This window comes from Geotrypetes seraphini, chromosome 1 (assembly GCF_902459505.1).
Source record: "Geotrypetes seraphini chromosome 1, aGeoSer1.1, whole genome shotgun sequence".
NCBI classification, from domain to species: Eukaryota; Metazoa; Chordata; class Amphibia; order Gymnophiona; family Dermophiidae; genus Geotrypetes; species Geotrypetes seraphini.
In genome coordinates this window covers 351,998,822-352,016,053 of record NC_047084.1, presented here as the reverse complement: position 1 = coordinate 352,016,053, position 17,232 = coordinate 351,998,822, and the positions used below count along the sequence as shown (strand labels likewise).

Here is a 17,232-nt window from a genome sequence, read left to right as displayed (position 1 = left end):
TGCGAAAAGCTCACTTCTGCCTTATGCGCCGCTGGCCGTGAGGTCTGAGGCAACCTTCCAGCGAGGGAGGGACTCAGCGCAGGGCAGGAACGCAGAAAGTTCGTTCCTACTGATACACTGCTGGACCACCAGGATTTAAAAAGGTACCGGTGTGTTTGTGTGAGGGGGGGGAGGTTAAAAAATTGATAGTCAGCTAGAACGGAGCCCTCCTGTCCCGGCCTACCACTAGACCACCAGACGCAATATTCACTCCATAAGATGCTTAGACATTTCCACCCACTTTGGGGGGGGGAGTGCCTCTTATGGAGCGAAAAATACCATACTTCAGATACTGTATAAGTGTACACTTCTCCCTCCTTATTCACGGTGATAGGGGATTAACAGACCCATGAATACAGAAAAACCGCAAATAACTTTTTCATATGTTATTCGCAGTTTTCTATTAAAAACCATCGTGAATATGGTGAAACTGCGAATAACAAAAAAGACCACATATCCAAATATAGTCAGACACAGCAATACTTCATTTAGAATTAGTACTTATACAGAAGTGTGTAATTAATCACCTGTTTAACTCAGTGCTTGGAAAAACGTGCCAAAATTTTTCTCTACACTCATGGATAACGTAATTTGGGAGGAAGGAGCCAGAAAGCAAAAAAATGCAAATAATCGAAATCGTGAGTGCAGAAACTGCAAATACGGAGGGAGAAGTGTATTGCTTTATTTCTGAGGTTTTCTGCAGTTAGCTAAGACGAAGGAACAATCTTCAGAATTTTGCTCGGCTTGTTTCTGGTAAAGCTGCTATTGCTAGCCACCCCCACCCCCCTTCAGCATTAAGCACCAGGCTGATATAACTATAGGGGATATCGCTGGCAGAGACAGAAGGGGGAATTCTTCACATTGTGTTTCTCACAACAGCCTTCATCTATAAGCACTTAGCACTGTTTCTACCATTTCAAGTATTTTTAATTGTTATGGCAAGAAAGCAGGTTGGGGCTTTACTCAAATTCAGGACTTAAGAATTCTCAACACAAAGATTTACAATTGTCAAGAAACACCGTCGTGCGGCGAATAGAAAAGATGTGTGGAGACACAACTGAACAATTGTTGGAGGATGTTTCAAATTGTGTTGCTTTCTCACTCCAACTGGATGAATCTACAGACATAAGAGACATAGCCTAATTACTAGTCTTTATCCAGATGGTTTTTGAAGACTTCAGTGTTAAAAAAGAACTACTTGGAATGATTTCTTTAAAAGTGAGAACTACCAGTCAGAAAATATTCAGTTATTTCCATTCTTTTGTGACAAAGTGTAATCTTCCATTGCATAGACTTGTTTCCATCACTACTGATGGAGCAAGAGCAATGACAGGTGAGGTTAAGGGTTTCATAGCCCTCTGTAGACAGCATGTTGACTTCCCAGATTTCCTTTCTTACCACTGCATCATTCACCAGCAAATTTTGGCAAGCGAAAGACTCAAGGACATCACTTTCAAAATTGAAAATTCAATTTGTGGAAGATCACTTCAAAGACAGCTTTTCAATCTTACTTTTGATGAAGGGGCAGCGGAAATAATTTTGCACATAGATGTAAGGTGGCTAAGTAGGCACAAATATCTGCAAAGATTTTGTGATTTGCTGAATGAAATAAGTTTTTTGAGTGAGTGGAGATGACCAAGCAGAGTTGGAAAATGAGGAGTGGTTATGTGATCTAACAAAAAACAAAAGTACAATCCAAAAGAGTCTGCAGTAAAGCGCAATCAAAACAAACAAAGAAAAAACTGCAGACAAGAGTACAAGATGCAGCTGGGTTCATTAAATCAAATATATATTGCGGCTGGTTTGTATAAAGGTGGTGATATTAGCTGCAATATATATTTGATCTAATAAACCCAGCTCTTGTCTGCAGTTTTTTCTTTGTTTGTTGTGGTTATGCAATCTGGCATTTCTCGCTGATTTCACAGGTGAACTAAGTGATATGAGCCTTGAACTACAATGTAAAAACAAATGCATTGGTGAGATGATGAGTACAGTTTCATCCTACAAGAGCAAATTTGAGCTAATGATGATTGACCTTGCAAACAACACTTTTGATCATTTTCCTAATACACAGGACCATCTGGGACAATATCCAAATTTTGTTTTTCAGAACGAGAAGTATGTGACAGAAATCTGTACTGTTATCCAGAAATTCAAAAATAGATTCTGTGACTTCCAAAAAATTGGAACAGTTGTGGAGTACTTGTCATTCCCATTCAAAGTAGATGTCGACATTAAAGAAACTGCAGCTGCTATCAGTTAAAATTGCTCATTGAACAAACGATCTCTTGAAATTGAAATATTAACCCTTAAAAATAACATTTTTCGCAAGACCCATGCTGAGCAAGAATCGTTTTGGAAGCTAGTGCCTAGAGACAAATTTCCCAATTTGGGAAGATGCTGTGAATCTGTATACTCCTGTTTCGGTTCAACTTATTTGTGTGAATCTGCATTTTCCCATCTGAAAATGACAGAGTACACAACGTTCCAACATGACAGATGAACATCTACAGGATTCCCTGAGACTGGCCCTCATGTAATATTCACCCAACTTCAAAAAGCTGGTGGATGAAATGCAGGCTCAGATGTCTCACTAATGAGCAAGAGCAAAATATTAAAGATTGTGCAAGATCAGCCTGGACCAATACTTGACCTAAATTTAACACAAATTACTCAATAAAAGTTAAAGAAAATTATTACTCAATAAAACTTTAAGAAGAAATGTACTTTCCATTTCCCCTCGCAGTTCTTACTGGATCTTCTCTCTGTTTTGTTTTTGCTTAATTTCTTTAACAGCTGATCAAATCCATTAAAAATGGGGGGGGGGGGAAATCCTCCAACTTTATTGGATAAAAATTTAATTTGAAACTAATTTGAAACTTAATTTTCATGGTAGTAGATCACCGGCACTTTTGGCCGGAAAAAAGTAAATCACGACCTGTTCAAAGTTGGACATGCCTGAAGTAGATGATACATTTGGGTTACACTAAGAATAGCATTTAAGTTCTAGTGAGTCGGTTAATGGAGCTACTGAGTTCATTTAGGTACGGGACCTTAAGGCGCTGGGTTCATAAAGAGGAAGGTTTTCAAGGCCCTCGTGAAGTTCCATAGACCATCTTGCATTCTGATGAAAGAGGGGATAATGTGCCATAGTCTAGAAATGAAATGTGAGTTGGAGAATTTGCAGACATTTTCAATCTTGAGGGAACATCCAGCTGGTAGGGTCAGATGTCTTTCTCCTTAAGATCTCAGTGGTTAACCGGGGGCGTAGGTTTGTAACTTTGTTGTCACATAGCCTGGTATCATCTTGTGGAAGGATTTGAAACCAAGAACCAGGGCTTTGAAGGTACAGTGTTTATTTAATAGATAGCCAGTGCATGGAAAAGCTAGTGTGGGGGTAACATGGTCATGTATGCCCAGGTTTTTCAGAAGGCAAATTGTAGCATTCTGCACATATTGGAGGTGGGAGAGGGTTTTAGCAAGCTGGCCTACTAGTAGAGCATTGCAGTAATCTAAGTAGGATAATACAAAAGCATACAATAGTTGGGCGAATTCGGGTTCTGAAAAGTATGTACGGATGCACTTTAGCTGGCGGAGGTAGAAAAAGGATGATGACACTAATTTGGAGACATGGTCTTTGAGTGTTAAGCTTGAGTCTAGGAGAAGTCCTAGATTGCGGGCACTGTCTTTGGCTGTAAGAGTGTCATTTCCCCAGGAGAAAGAAGGACGGGGGAATGTGCAAGATTCTTTGTGTATCCAGAGAAGTTCTGTTTTTGATGCGCTGAGCTGTAGTTTGTTTACTGTCATCCAGGTCTTGATATCAGCTAGACAGCAGTGGAGTTTCTTGATTTTTTGCATCGTGATCTTAGCCTAGAGTGAGGTAAAGTTGTATGTCAGCGAATGAGTGGATTTTAATTTGGTAATTTCCTGCTATGGCAAGTACTGGTGTGACGTAAAGTTTAAAGTGGAGTGGAGATAATAGAGCACCCTGGGGAACTCCATAGTGGAGCGGTTTAGGTTCGGATAAGGATGGTCCTAGTAGTACTCTCTGTGATCTTTCAATTAGGAAGGAGGAGAACCATCCTAGTGCAACATCCTGTATTTCAATGTTATTTGACCTGGACAGAAGAAGAGAGTGGTCAATAGTGTCAAAAGCGGCACTTAAATCTAGGAGTACCAGCAATGCGTCATTTCCTTCAACTAGAATTTTCCAGCCGTTGTTCATGAGGTCTAGTAGCACTGTTTCTGTGCTGTGATGTTTCCTGAAGCCTGATTGAAAGGGTGACATTTGTTTCTATGAACTTGTGTAGCTCTGCGAGTACTATCTTTTCTAATATTTTTGACACGAAAGGGAGGTTTGATATTGGTCTAAAGCTACTTGGTTTGTCCGAATGCATATTGGGGGTTTTTTAGGAGCAGTCTGACTATAGCAGCTTTCCAGCTCTGTGGTATCTTGCTTGATTTTAAGGACTCATTTATCAGAGGTAAGATGGATTCCAAGAATTCTTCTTTGGTTTCTAGGAGCTTAGTGGATGGGCATGGGTCAAGGACAGATGTGGGGTGTAAGGAGACTGCTATAGATTTTAGATAGGTCACTTGTTTAAAGTTCTCTAGGGTTTCAGTCTTATGTTCGACATCTGGGATGTTTAGTAGAGTTTTGGCCTCTGAGTCCAAGGTTTGCCCATATATTTGATATTTTTTCATGGAAGAAGGTAGAGAGGGATTCACTATCTGTTAGTTCAGATTGGTTTGTTCCTTGGGAAGTAGAGAATAAGTTTTTTGTCAGCGAGAAGATGGCTTTTGAACTGCTTGGGATCTTAGATAGTAGATTTGTGAAATGGGTCTTTTTTGTTTTATGAGTTGCCAGTTTGTAGTCTTCCAGTAGACTCTTTCAGGTGGATTTGTCCTCAGCACTGAGGGTTCTGCACCAATTTTTTTTTCTGCTTTCCTAACTATTCTTTTTTTGTCTCTCAGGGCTTCCATGAACCAGGGCGAAGAGAAGGATCGTGTGTTCGTTTTGGATTCTTTGACTTTCGCTTGGTTCTCATAAAGTGTTTTTGATACTTGTGTGCCATACCAGTGCCTTCTCCTCTAGGGAGCTGGTTTTAGGTCCTGTGTCTAGCTCGAGTTTGGAGATGCCGTGGGAGAAGAAAGGTCGACAGACTTGGAATCAAATGCGCTTGTTTTCTGTGGTTTAGTTTGACCCACAGGCCATTTAGCTTTGAGGTGTAGATCGAATGTAATTATGTGGTGGTCATTCCATAGGACCCAGATGTTAGTAGGTTGGGTCGATTTTGACATCGATCAGGAAGCTATCTGAAATGAAGATCAGATTGGTATGTGTCCGGAGGAATTTGTGGGAGAGGTGACTAGTTGGAAGAATCTTAGGTCAGAAAGCAATTTAATGAAATCTCTTGGGGCACCTGTGACTTCTGGGTAGTTCGTAAAGTTGAAGGCCCCTAGGATGATGATTTCTTTATGGGTTACTGTCAGGTCGCTTATAATGGCTCGGTAGATTAGGATTAATATGATCTTTTTGTCATGGCCTGTTGAGAAAATGAGGCAATCTAAGTCTTTTAGTGAGAAGGAGTTTATTTGCCGTGGGTTAGAATTTGATTTTGCAATCACTGCTACCCCTCCTCCTCTTTTGTCAAGGCAAGAACATGCTAGTGCTTGGCAGCCATTTCATTGTCCTTTAACCATGTTTCTGTTACTAGTAGGAGATCCCATTTATTGTCAGTGATGACATCTGTTAGGATAAGGTCTTTGCCATTTACCGATCTTGCATTTACTAGTGCTACTGCAACAGTATTTGTTTTGGGCATCTATGTGTCAGTTCTTATTTTTATGAGGTTTGGGATTCTGGCTGTTGTGGACTTGATGCGATGGTGGTTTGCTCGGTCTCCATATTGGCCTTGACCCATGATGACTGGAATGTGGAATCCAACTTAGATAGTATAGTAGCGCTAGATAATATATCAATGTTTTTATAAGTTCTTTCTTAGTCCAGTTTCTTTACAACAGTACATCTTAGGAATTCAGATATCCACCCTTACCCTTAAGAAACTGGACTAAGAAAGAACTTATGAAACTGGACTAAGAAAGAACTTATAAAACATTGATATATTATCTAGCACTACTATACTATCTAAGTTGGAGTGAACTGTTTTGGGATAAAGAGTGAGATTCTCTTTATATATACTATAAATATTGAAAGATGGCTGGAATGTGGAATGACATCATGGGTAGTATGAATGTGATAGTCAAGAGGGGGTTCGGTGTATTTGGTTTTAAGGAGGAGATGTAACATAGTAAATGACGACAGATAAAGACCTGAACAGTCCATCCAGTCTGCCCATTAGTTATACCCATTAAAAATACATGATTAAAGTAACTTGTCTCTTCTTTGATATTTTTGGGTCATAGACTGTAAAGTCTACCTGGTATTGTCCTAGGTTCCAAATGCTGAAGGTTCCATCCAAGCTCATTCCAGCCTATCCAACCATCCTGTTTGCAGGATATTTATTATAAAGTCTAGCCAGTAACATCCTCATGCTCCAAGTTAGTGGAGTTCCCATCGATGCCCTCCCCAGCCCAATCCTACACCAAATCATCACATAAGGGACACAGACCGTGTAAGTCTGTCTAGTACTGGCCTTGGCTCTTTAATTTACATTCTTCATTTTCTAATTAGAGATCCTCTATGTTTATCCCATGCATTTTTGAATTCCACCACCATATTACTCTCTATCGCTTCCCTCGGGAGGGCATTCGAGGCATCTGCCACCCTCTCCATGAAAAATAATTTCCTAACATTGCTCCTGAGTCTTCCTCCTTGCAACCTCAAATTATGCCCTCTAGTTTTACTATTTTCTCTTCTCTGGAAAAGATTTGGTTCTATATTAATACCTTTCAAGTATTTAAACATCTGTATCATATTTCCCCTTTCCCTTCTCTCCTCCAGAGTATACATATTTAGGTCTTCCAGTCTCTTTTCATACTTCTTTTGGTTCAAACCCGTTCCATTTTCATCCCCTTCTTCTGGACCGCTCAAGTCTTTTTATATCCTCCTCCAAAACTGAACACAATACTCCAAGTGCGGCCTCATCAATGACCTATACAGGGGTATCAACACCTCCCTTCTTCTGCTGGTAATTTCTCTTTCTATCCAAAACAGAATGGAAGTGAAGTAAACTAATACTGGCCCACTTCAATACATAACAATTACTAGACAAACACTGAAGAGGCACTCAGGTATTTGTAGAATGATAGAATACACTTAGCATTTGGAACAGTTCTCCAAGTTAATCTTAAATTTGTCAGACTGTTACACTAGGTGAATTCCAAGGGTTTGAAGGCTGTGACCAAACTCTCAATCATTGCACATGTTCATTAAGTGATACAAATCTTCAAAGAGTAATTTAAAGCACTTATCTTGAAGTGGAAAACACTTTATACAGCTTTAGGGTCCTGACGCGTTTGCCAGATGGCTGCTTCAAAAGACCCGAAGAGAGCAAAAATCTTCAGTCTCGTTTCAAACAACAATGAATATATTTTATTTTTAATAGTAACTTTAGTTTTTTTGTTTCAAAGTACTGCTCAAACCATATTCATTCAAAACATAGAATCATGGAAACTGCAAGAGGTACCTGGTATCATACTCTCATTATTCATACTTGCAGACGAACTAGTTCACTCACAAACTGCTGTTTAAGATCCAAACCGGAAATGGCATCACACATGCAGTGCGGGACTTTCAAACTACTGTCAATCATTCAGTGCAAAACAGTACATGTCAAACATGCAATGTTTAACACTCATTGACAAAAAAGCTGATACACAACAGAGTTATTTAAACAGCATCATAGTCCAAAAAGAGAAGAAAAACAGGAAACACTAACAAAGTGCCCTTCAGGAATGGGGTAAAAATGCCTACCATTCTACTTCTTTATTCAAGCCTGAAAGAAAACCTGTTTCCCATTTAAAAATCCATTGTTTTCTCCTCCACAGGAACTCCATGGTGTTACTTCCCCCGAGATCTGATGGGTGCTTCCAAAACTGTATACATCAAATCGCTTAGCTCATGCACTTGCTCCAACCAATGTGTACTGTAAGGGGTGCAGTCATCTCTCCTCTTCAAATCTTACTGAGATGCTCCCCTATGCATATTTTTATAGCGCGCACAAGCTATACAGCTTAGCATCCTTTTGGCCATAGCCACCAACCTTATCACACTGTTTAGATGCCTTTAGAGCCTCAGACACAATCACCCCAAGGTCCCTCTCTTCGTCAGTGCATATCAGCCTATTACCTCCCAGCACATGCGGTTCCCTCAGATTTCTACCCCGCAAATGCATCACTCTGCACTTCGCATTGAAGTTTAGTTGCCAGACGTTAGACCGTTCTTCTAACTTTTGCAGATCTTTTTTCATGTTTTCCACTCCCTCCGGAGTGTCCACTCTGTTTCAAATCTTGGTATCATCTGCAACAAGGCTAACCTATCCTTTTAATCCTTCAGCAATGTCGCTCACAAAAATATTGAACAGAATTGGTCCCAGCACCGATCCCTAAGGCATTCCACTAGTCACCTTTCCCTCCTCCGAGCGAATTCCATTAACCACCACCCCCTGGCGTCTGTCCGTCAACCAGCTTCTAATCCAGTTTTTAACTTTCGGCCTTAACTTAAGCCCATGGAGTTTGTTTCTGAACCTCCTATGAGGAACCATGTCAAAGGCTTTGCTGAAATCTAAGTAAATTACATCTAGCACACATCCTTGATCCAGTTCTCTGGTCACCTAGTCAAAGAATTCAATCAGATTCGTTTGGCACAATTTACCTTTAGTAAATCCATGTTGCCTCAGATTTTGTAATCCATTAGATTCTAAGAATTTCACTATCCTTTCCTTTAGCAACGTTCCATTATTTTTCCAATAACCGAAGTGAGGCTTACCGGTCTGTAATTTCCTGCTTCATCTCTGCAACCACTTTTGTGAAGAGGGACCATATCCGCTCTTCTCCAGTCCCGCAGAACCTCTCCCATCTCTAAAGATCTATTGAACAAATCTTTAAGAGGACCTGCCAGAACCTCTCAGAGCTCCCTCAATATCCTGGGATGGATCCCATTCAGTCCCATAACTTTGTCCACCTTCAATTTTTGAAGTTGTTCATAAATGCTTTCTTCTGTGAACGGTGCAGTATCCATTCCATTCTCAGGTGTAACTTTGTTGACCAATCGTGGTGTTTTTCTTCTGTGAACACCGAACAGAAGTATTTGTTTAGCACATTTGCTTTTTCCTCATCACTCTCCCCATTGCATTTCATACCTTCGTTCAGTCTCGTAATTCCTTTCTTTCCCAACTTTTGTATATCCGTAATCAGATCTTTGTCAATTTGCTGCAATTGAGACAGAGGTCTGTAGACAAACACCCAAGTGGATAGAAGTTCCATCTTATCTTTTCAAACCAATCCATAACGCTTCTTCCTTTCCCCAGGCGCCCTGCATTTCAGTCGCTTGGATTTCTGTCTTTACATAGAGAGCTACTCCTCCACCTTTTCTACCATAGCTGTCCTTCCTGAAGAGATTATAGCCCAGTATGTTGGGACTCACTGAACCATTTCCTCAACAAGCTCATTCGTGTGTGTGTTGGGGGGAGGGTCGGACATGGTTTTAGGCCGCATAAAGGACCCTTTGATGTGGCCCTTCAACGGGGACAAGCTGGGCGTCGTCCCTTTATGGCCCGAAGATCGCTGTGTCAGCCGGGAGCCGGAAGTGATGAGGCTTTAAGTTGTCTGGTAAGGAGGGACATGAAGCAAAAGGTCTTCCTCCTTACTCTGCTGGTGCACGGCGAAACTTGGCGATGGTGGTTCCTGGCCCTTTATGGGCCAAAGATTGCTAGGCAGGAACTGCGTTGGCTGGGAGCCAGAAGTGATGAGGCAAAAAGTTGTCCGGTGGAGTAAGGAGGAATTTGAAGTAAAAAGTCTTCCTCCTTACTCGGCTGGTGCTGTACATACTTTTTAAATTCTGCATTCTTTACGATTTTGGCTAGAATTTCCCCATCATAGAGGTCTGAGTCCTTCCTGCCCTAACTCCGTCTTGCCCTATCTTCTGCTCAGACTAACCAGCCACTCCCAGTACTCTCATTCCCCAACATAGCTCAAAGCCCTCCCTAGACATCATCGCTCTCCCCTTGCAGGTTCATCTCAAGTTTTCTATCTCTTCTACAGATTTGAAATTCCTCAACTTTCTTTCTCCTTCTACCTGTTCCCCAGAAACACCCACTCAGTTTAACGGTGGGAGTCCTGTGGGAAGTAGGGGGAGGGGAAGAGGTACTTTACCACAAGGGAGTAAGGAAAGAGGGTCTGAACTTAGGGGGGGGGGAAGCTACTGCCTCCTGGTCTCTGGCAAAATTCTGTGCAGCAACTACAGAATTGTGCACAGGCAGGAATTTGTTCAGTTTCCACTGTGGGCCACGGTGCAGACTTCTCCTAGGACTAGCTAGCAGCAAAAGCATTATTTAGATCCCTGGAGCAGTGTTGCTTGTGCGTACATCATGCATTTTAGAGGAGCGTTCTCTAAATAAGTTGACATTATTTAGGCCCCAAGAATGTGCATAAGTATCAGAATACAGGCATTTATGCATGTGTGTGTGTGCATATGCTCGTGCAAATGCCAATAATCTGGCCATGCGCTATTCTATAAAGTGGAATCTAAATGTGATGGCATCAATGACATAGCCACCCAGTTTGGGTTCAGGCCCACCCAAAATTCTAGCACTTCTGTTGTAGCTGATGGGCGCATTAAGCAGAACTGCAGATTGAAGCGCAGACTTGATCTCTAAGTTTTCCTTTGGCTTCTGCAGGAAAAGTAGAGATCTCTAGTACATTAATTTTGTTGCAGTTCTATATTTTGGGTTTTAAATTCCATCTTATATTTATGTCAAGAACAACAACCCCCCAAAATATTTAGTAATAAAGCCTGGAAAACCAGGCTGGAGGTGGCTTGCAGTTTTTGAGATCAGAAGTGAGGCCATTGTGGGACAATAATATAACATAACATAGATTCTTATATAACGTGACAACCTTACGGTTCTGCGTGGTTTACGGATCAAGAAATACTAACAGTACAATATAGTAGATCATAATGAGTTAGTCATGATATTTACCAAAAATATATGTTTTCAACATTCTTCTAAAAGCTGAATAGGAAGTGAAAAATTATAAATAAGTACTAATCTGTTTTGCCCACTGAGCTGCCCTATATGCCAACATTTTACCAAGGAATCTTATGTAAACACAACCCTTCAAAAAGACGTACTATACGTAGATGTTTCCTGTTTACAAATTTGAAACAATCAAAAAGATAACTTGCCAATAAGCTGTTCAAAGCTTTAAAAGATATACTGCCAAATTTGAAAATCACTCTAGCCCTCATTGTCAACCAACCAACTGCAGTATTTTGAATAATCTGTAGCCTTTTTATATTTTGCTTAGAGATTAAAAGATAAATAATATTACAATAGTCCAATGAACTCAAGATAAGTGATTGTACTAATAGTCTGTGACAAAATCAATAAGGTGATGTATTCAGCTTTCTATTGTCCCTCATCCAAGAAATTAGCTCCCTCTTCTGTTAAACTGAGCTAGCAGTTTTTAGCACAGAGAGCCACGCTGAATGGCCCGCGCTGCTCCCGATGCTCATAGGAACTCTATGAGCGTCGGGAGCAGCGCGGGCCATTCAGCATGGCTCCCCGCGCTAGAAAGCTGCTAGCGCAGTTTAATAGAAGAGGCCCTAACATTTTTTTGAATATTTCTTTTGAATGGTAGCAGCAGTTCTTTTACTCTTGAAATAAAATAAATCTTGTAATCTGTGCATTCCAAAAGCTAAACCAAGGTAAGGGGCCTTTTTATTAAAACTTAGCATGCGCTAAGTACCACATAACCAGTGGTGTAGTGAGAGTAGGAGGCGCCAGGGGCGGTGGTGCCCCCCATGCTCTCCTCTTCACCCCCTCACTCCTGCGCCCCTCCCCCCACGCCAGCGTGGTTTCAGAGGGGAGCCATGCCAGTGCGAGCAGGAGGCTGGAGAAGATGCTTGAACTGGTGAGATTTAAAGAGATATGGGAGGGGAAGGGAGAATGCGAGCATGGGGGGAGTGCAGAGAGGTACCAGCACCCCCACCAAGACATTCCCAGGGTGGACCATCCCCCTTACTATGCCACTGAACATGGCCCACAGATATCAAATAGGATGCGCAGCGTTTAGCGTATGCTAAGCTTTAATAAAAGGGCCCCTATTGGATAATTTATTTTTATACTCTTTTAGAGTATGTATATGTGTGGAGATCTTCACATATTTGGCTGAGAATTGTTTTTGTATTATGCACCTCAGTTCTAAACTTTGAGAGGAAACAAAGCAGTCTTTTGATGGAAAAGGAATACAAGTTGGGAGAGACCAACTTTATTTGATAAATTCTCATGTTGTCTTTTGGAATTTATTTATTTAAAAATGTATATACCATATATTACCTATACGGTTTCCATAGTAACAAGCATAAAATGTTAAACAAACATACGTAATTCAGTTGTTACAAAAATGGTCGATAAACATCAGAAATCTTCAAATCCATTTTGAATATAAAATTTCAACTCAAAAAAGCCTTCACATACAGTTGAGTTTTTAACATTTTCTTAAAATTTTTAACATTTTCTTAAAATTCATTCTAGCAGCACACAAACGCAGAATTCCTGGCAGAGTGTTCCACAGCTTTACACCCGCTACCGATAACATAGTCACACCAGTCTTAATGTGGGAGATTAACATATTACCTTCCAAACATAATTTCATACTGTTTTCTGACCTCGTACTTCTTTTAGGCTGATAGATTAAAAAAAAAAACTCTTGAAAAACAGCAGGAGAGACTTGGTACAAAGTTTGATGAATTATGGAAAGAATTTTGAATTGGACTCTGTTGTATTGGTAACCAGTGCAACTGCTTCAATACTGATGTTATACAAGTCATTCTAGAAGTTCCTGTGATCAGTCTAGCTACAGAGCTAACATCTGTAATGCCCTCATTTTTACTTTTGCAGCTCCCAAGTATAATGCGTTATAATAATCTACTGTGCTCAAGATCAATGCCTGCACCACACTTCAAAAATCATCATTTGGCAACATATGAGCTAATGCTCATTTAGTATGAAAAAGCCCCGAAATATTAGTTCCTCAAATATGGATTTCCATTGTCGGTGATTCTTAACTGATCAGACTTCAGTGCCTTTGAAGATGACAGGTCTGCTAAAAGGCTAGAAACAGTCCTACAGTACTTAAGTTATTTTGCCATAGGATTGATGCTGGCAGTGTGCAAATTGTAACTAAATTGGGTTGAAATTTTTGATGACTGATGCTAGCTATTCTGTTTTATTTCTACTTAAGTCTCCATGTAGTGTCTCTACAAGTTGCAGGGGTTGTCCTGTGCAGGTATCTGTGCATGATTGGCTTATTTTAACAAGATTGCTTCCCTAGCACTATGCACAGGTCAGATTAGTGAATGGAGAAGATAATACCCTATAGCCGCTGCCTAGAAATTTTGAGTCTGTTGATTTTATTTTAAGAAAATATAGTCCTAATATTATCTTTAGAGGGGAGGGAAGCAAAATAGTATTTTTCCCTTTGTGTGATCCCTAATCACATAAATAAAACTGAAATAGATTTTGCATATTTACTGCAGTGCTGCTTAGGAAAAAAGTTAAGAACATGTCAGATCTTACCAAAGCCTGGTCAAGACTAACAGTGTAATTTAGTACTGTGGTTTGTTTTCATTGTCTTGATCATTGCATGAGCATTGACCAATATTGAATGCTGGGATTGGCTCTGAAGTTTTTTTTTTATTTTTGTTTTTGCTTTATATTTGTGAGTTTTTTTTCTTTTGATTTCTAATGGTTTTGTACTTTTTTTTTGTTGTGTTTTTGTGTGTGTGTGTGTGTTTTTTTAACTTGCAGCACAAGCTTCACATAATACCTGGCAAGCCAAGAATGATCCTGCCTCCATCTGCTTTTGCAGCAGTGTGTCTTCTCTGCCATCTGTCTTGTTTTTGAATGCACATTGCTGTTAATTCATGTACTTAACCATTTGGTGGCAGGGAATGGAGAGCCAGGTGCAGCATCATTTGGTGACTGAAAAATGAATCAGTGCCTTTCACCTCTGAGAAGAGCAACAGTGCATCCGGCCACACACACATTTCTTTCATATTGGAGGTGGGGAGGACAACAGAGGATATAGTAAAGTGGTATGGCTGATAACTGCTCTAGGTTTCTTTAGCAGCAGAACACATGGTGGCGCTTTGAGTTAATCTGACTGCAATCATTGATGGGTCCTTTATATACAGTGGCAAACTTTTATGCTCCTGACTGATCTTATAGTTTTCCTTTTGATTGCTGTAGATTTTTGCAGTTTTGGTTCATAAACTGTAAGTGGTGGGGCTTATCCTTCAAAAGTCTGATGAGTAGCCTATTGGTTAGTACCATGAACTATAAATTCTGCATTAATAACTGGGGGGGGGGGGACTCTCTTACTAAAAGATGTTAAGCCCATAACATGTGATAAATGTAGCGTATGCAAACAGGCTATTGTAGAAAAATATGTTTAAATCATTTTGCAGTATTTTGCCTGTTAATATAGGCTAAGCCATGCATTGATTTCTTTTTGAAGAAATATTTTTGGGAAGGGGCATGACAAGAGCGATGAGTGGGCATTCCTGCATTATCCAACTAGTGTGCTAAATTTAGATACAATTCAATAAATCAATTTCTAGACCGCATAACCAAATAGTTCTTTGCGGTTTACAGAAGATTAGTAAGGATACAGAAAAAGAATCTGAATGTAAAAAATCTAATTGCCTATGAATTTATTGCCTTCTAAACTGAAGATAAGAAAGGGACTTAGAACACAAATGCCTGAAATCACCATCATGCAGAGCCGCTTGAAAGGAGAGTTGTCGCTTGTGGAATATTTTGAATTTACAGCCATTTAGCATGTGCTAACTGAATAATGCATTGCAGAGTTAGTACAGGATCACTTAGCACATCATAAATAGAAGGCAGTAAGGGCTGGATTCTCATTTTTAAAAAAAAGCCAAAAGGCACCTAACTTTACTGTTCTAATTGGTTTTAAGTGGTACAATTGGTTATGCCATTAAAAACTCATTTGTAAAAAAAAAAAAATTTTAATTAGGCGCCGGGACCGGTGCCTGGGTCCATGGTGCCTAGCGGCACCTAGTAAAACCTGGAAGTGGGCATGTTTAGGGGCAGCCTTCAGCGTCACTAGGTGGTGCTGGCTGTGATTCTGCAAGGACCCTAGGCACTGGAAATGTAGGCCTGTAAAACCCTGGCAGCGATTCCATAAGCGGTGCCTGTCCGTGATTGACACAGACGCTGCTTACCTAATCAGTCCTTAAGTGCTCTCATGTTAACTTTTTGCAGGTACTATGTGCAAATGGGGATATTAGTCCACCACTTGCAAATTAAAATAAATGACCCTATAAAAGAGTATAGCAATAAATATTGATAAATCTTAAATATGACTGGATCTCAAAATTGTTATGCAGTGTATCACACTATTTTTTTCCGAAAGTTCTCACTTATTTCTATAGTTGTGCAACCTCGGGGTCTTCAGAATGCCGGCTAAGTCAACAGACTCAAGCCGGTTGGGCTCCTCATTAGTCCCGTTGGTTTGTTTATTTAATATTTTTGTATTTTTATCTTTTTTTTTGGTTTTTTTTGTAAATCTTTATTAGTTTTCAATTATTAACAGGGCAATACAGGGAATTTAAACATAAACGAATCAAACAAAAGCACTTTAAATAAACAAATATTTCAACAACAAACATTTTCACCCCCCCTCCTCCCCATAACTAATGCAAATAAAATCACATGTATAATTTCAATAAAATAGATATAATGAATAATAATTATAATGTTTTCCCATCTCCCTCCCTCCCACCCTGGATGTGTAAGGAGGACAGATAAAAAGAAAAGGTACATGACAACTATTGTGACTCAATAAATGATGTCAATGGGCTCCACACCCTTTCAAATGCACTACTATATCCTAAAATTTCTGCATTCATTTTTTCATATTTGTAGCTAGAACATAAAGTGTGCCCACCTTGTATTTTTATCTTATCATTTGATCTTCTTATTATTTAATTTTTCATAATTGTTTCTTTTATATAAATATGCTGTTGAATTCATCAATAAAACACCTAAATATACTTAGCTAGCTTAGCAGCAAAACCTCTCCGACGGAGTATCCGTTTCAACCCTTTCTTCAGGGAGCAGATGAGCTTTTTAAAGCAAAGTGTGGATAAGCGCTACTTCAAACATATTGCTGCGAAAGAAGATCAAATGATAAGATAAAAATATTATAAATGGAGAGATTTATCGCAATACAGTGGGGATGTTTCAGAAAATTTCAAGATGTGTGGGAGCCATTAACAATTACTGATTAGATGACATTTTTTTCCCCTTAAATTTACAAGTTCAATTGTGAGGGGAGGAAGGGGGGGAAATTTTTACTGTTACATATTGTATAAGGTATTGATTATATGATAGGAAAGGGTGGGAAGGTTGGGTGATAAGAGCATGTCATTTGTACCATTGATGATTATTAAGTGATATATTTATTGTTAATTTGTTTGGACATATTATCACACTTATTGTAAGTTTGAAATTGAATAAAGAATTATAAAATATATATATATTAAATAAACAAACCAATGGGACTAATGAGCCCAACCGGCTTGAGTCTGAAGACCCCGAGGTTGCACAACTATAGAATAAGTAAGAACTCTGGGGGAAAAAAATAGTGTGATACACTGCATAACAATTTTGAGATCCAGTCCTATAAAATAGTGCCATGTTTAAATCTGGGCTTAGCAAAAAGTCTTGCATTAATTTGTTAAGCCCAGATTTTACTGCACTTTTCAAGCCCCCTGTATTTCACTCTTTAGCTGATCATATAATCTTGTTGAATTCCTTGGGTTCTTGATCTGTGTATATTCTTTAACTCTTCAGAATAATCAGTGTATGCAGTTACTTGATTAACTAAGCTGCGGTAAAAAGTGGCCTTAGGGCACCCTTATGTGGGTCTTTTTTCTGTACGCTAAGCCCATTTTTTCCACAGCCATAAAACTGGCCATTT

The 17,232-nt window shown here is 39.6% G+C and overlaps 1 protein-coding gene across 12 annotated transcripts in view; it reads left to right on the top strand.

The window, feature by feature from the left end:
• Positions 1-17,232, top strand: part of SEPTIN11 (septin 11) — a 211,221-nt gene that overhangs the window by 182,690 nt on the left and 11,299 nt on the right. Inside the window, exon 10 of one of the 12 annotated variants that reach the window (XM_033914329.1) lies at positions 14,034-15,834. The exons of the other annotated variants lie outside the window; for them this stretch is intronic. Within the exon in view, the coding sequence (XP_033770220.1) occupies positions 14,034-14,049 (16 nt within the window). The 3' untranslated portion in view covers positions 14,050-15,834. Of the gene's footprint in view, positions 1-14,033; positions 15,835-17,232 lie in introns of those variants that run through there. 12 annotated transcript variants of the gene reach the window in all.